A 1,682-nucleotide genomic window follows, 5' to 3' on the forward strand; every position below is an offset into this window, starting at 1 on the left:
TACATTGCAGTCTCTCAAACCAGCAAATATAGTGCATATTGTTGACAGAAAAGTTTCACTAAGCAGTGAATATATATTGTTTATCATCATATATACCATGCACTGTGTACTGTTTTATACTTATTGTCTATTTTCTATTGGAATGTAAGCCCAGCAAGGACAGAGATTTTTGCCAGTTTTTGTTCGTTGGTGCACACTTAAGAGACTACCAGAATGTTTGTCACTCAACAATAAATACTGTTGGTTGCGGAATGACATCATGAACGAGTGAATTCTAACCCGATGGTGTGAAGGTCTTCAAACTGCTTTTCTTCATTTCACAGGTTCAAATTATTTCCACTAAAAACAGCACTGTTGATCTTACACATGAAATAAACAGCCCAGAGAATGTCTGTCTGTCACTGTCTCTGTGTGTGTGTCTGTCTGTCTCTGTATGTTTCTATTTCTTTGGTTGACGGTTATAATGAGAGGTTCTATGACTGGGGATGAAGACGGGGAGAAAGTGGATGTCAGCTGCAGGTAAAAGTCTTACCAGGCTGTTCTCGGAATGCGCAATTGTCTACCTGTGGCTGCATTGCCTGTTGGGGTCCTGGATCCTTGGTTTGCTGGGCAGCGCAGGAAGAAGACTGCGGTGGCCTTTCCTGATGCAATGGTGTTTACATCTCTCTGTCTGCACCGGGGCGGGGGGGGGGGGCGGGCAGCGCTCACCGCAGACTCACAATCTCTACTTGTTCTCCGCCGTCCCCGGGCTCGGGGACTGAGGCCCCAGCGCCGCGCCGCCGGCCGCCCCCCTCACCTGGGGGCCGCCGCTTCCGATCGGTCGCCCCCGCAGCGCATGCCGGTTGGTGCGCGCGGTGACAGGTGTGGCGCCGCGGCGCTCGGACCTCCCGGCCTGCAGGCGGGCGGGCGCGCAGTGCGCAGCGCGGGGTCCGGCGCGCGGGAGGGTCCGCAGCCCCTCCGCCGCCGCCGCCGCGCTAGAAGTGGGAGGACCGGGAGGCGGGAACTGGTCGCGCCCGGGGCTCTCCTGTCACCTGTCGAAGGGAGGCGCCACCCAGGAACATTCAGGAACCTGGCTCTGGGCTGCCAGGAGGCTCACCGGAGTGCCGAGGAGAAGCGCTCCGGGCCATGAAGGGCGCCAAAGGCATAGAGAACCCGGCGTTTGTCCCCTCCAGCCCGGACACCCCGCGCCGCGCGTCCGCATCGCCCTCTCTGGTCGAGGTCTCAGGCTTGTCTACCGACCGCCAGGGAGAGGGTTCGGAGTCGCCGGAGCCCCAGAAGTCGCCGGAGCCGCCCCTGCCTGCATCGACTCCCCCGGATGCCCACGAGCCGTCGGGGCCGCAGTCGTCCGAGTACGAGGAGGGTCCTTGCGGCTGGAGGAACTTCCACCCGCGCTGCTTGCAGCGCTGCAACACGCCCCGGGGCTTTCTGCTGCACTACTGCCTCCTGGCCCTCACCCAAGGTAAAGTCCCGCGCGCGCGCGCTAGGGGGCGCCCGCCGGGCCCCCGCGCGGAGGCGCCCGAGCCGGCTGCGGCGCGGGCAAGGGGCAGCTTCGGGTGCGGAGGGATCCCCGCAGGCGCGCGCGCGCGGCCGGGGCTGGGGCCTGGGAACTCGCACGCGCTCGCCCCGACCGCGTCTGCCACACGAGGCTCCGGGGCGGCACCGCAAACTAGCTCTGCGAGGTC

At 61.7% G+C, this 1,682-nt stretch overlaps 1 protein-coding gene across 2 annotated transcripts in view; it reads left to right on the top strand.

Annotated features, from left to right (window-relative positions):
• Positions 1 to 938: 938 nt before the first annotated feature.
• The window catches only part of Slco4c1 (solute carrier organic anion transporter family member 4C1), a 56,905-nt gene continuing 56,161 nt past the window's right edge, over positions 939 to 1,682 (top strand). For both annotated transcript variants that reach the window (XR_011373718.1, XM_070031015.1), the window contains exon 1: positions 939 to 1,459. Coding sequence is in view for 1 of the 2 variants with exons in the window: in XM_070031015.1 (XP_069887116.1) it covers positions 1,126 to 1,459 (334 nt within the window). In the remaining variant the exon portion in view is untranslated. The remainder of the gene's footprint in view (positions 1,460 to 1,682) is intronic.

The sequence above is a fragment of the Dipodomys merriami genome, unplaced genomic scaffold (assembly GCF_024711535.1).
Source record: "Dipodomys merriami isolate MVZ:Mamm:240054 unplaced genomic scaffold, mDipMer1.0.p SCAF_20, whole genome shotgun sequence".
Classification (NCBI taxonomy): Eukaryota; Metazoa; Chordata; class Mammalia; order Rodentia; family Heteromyidae; genus Dipodomys; species Dipodomys merriami.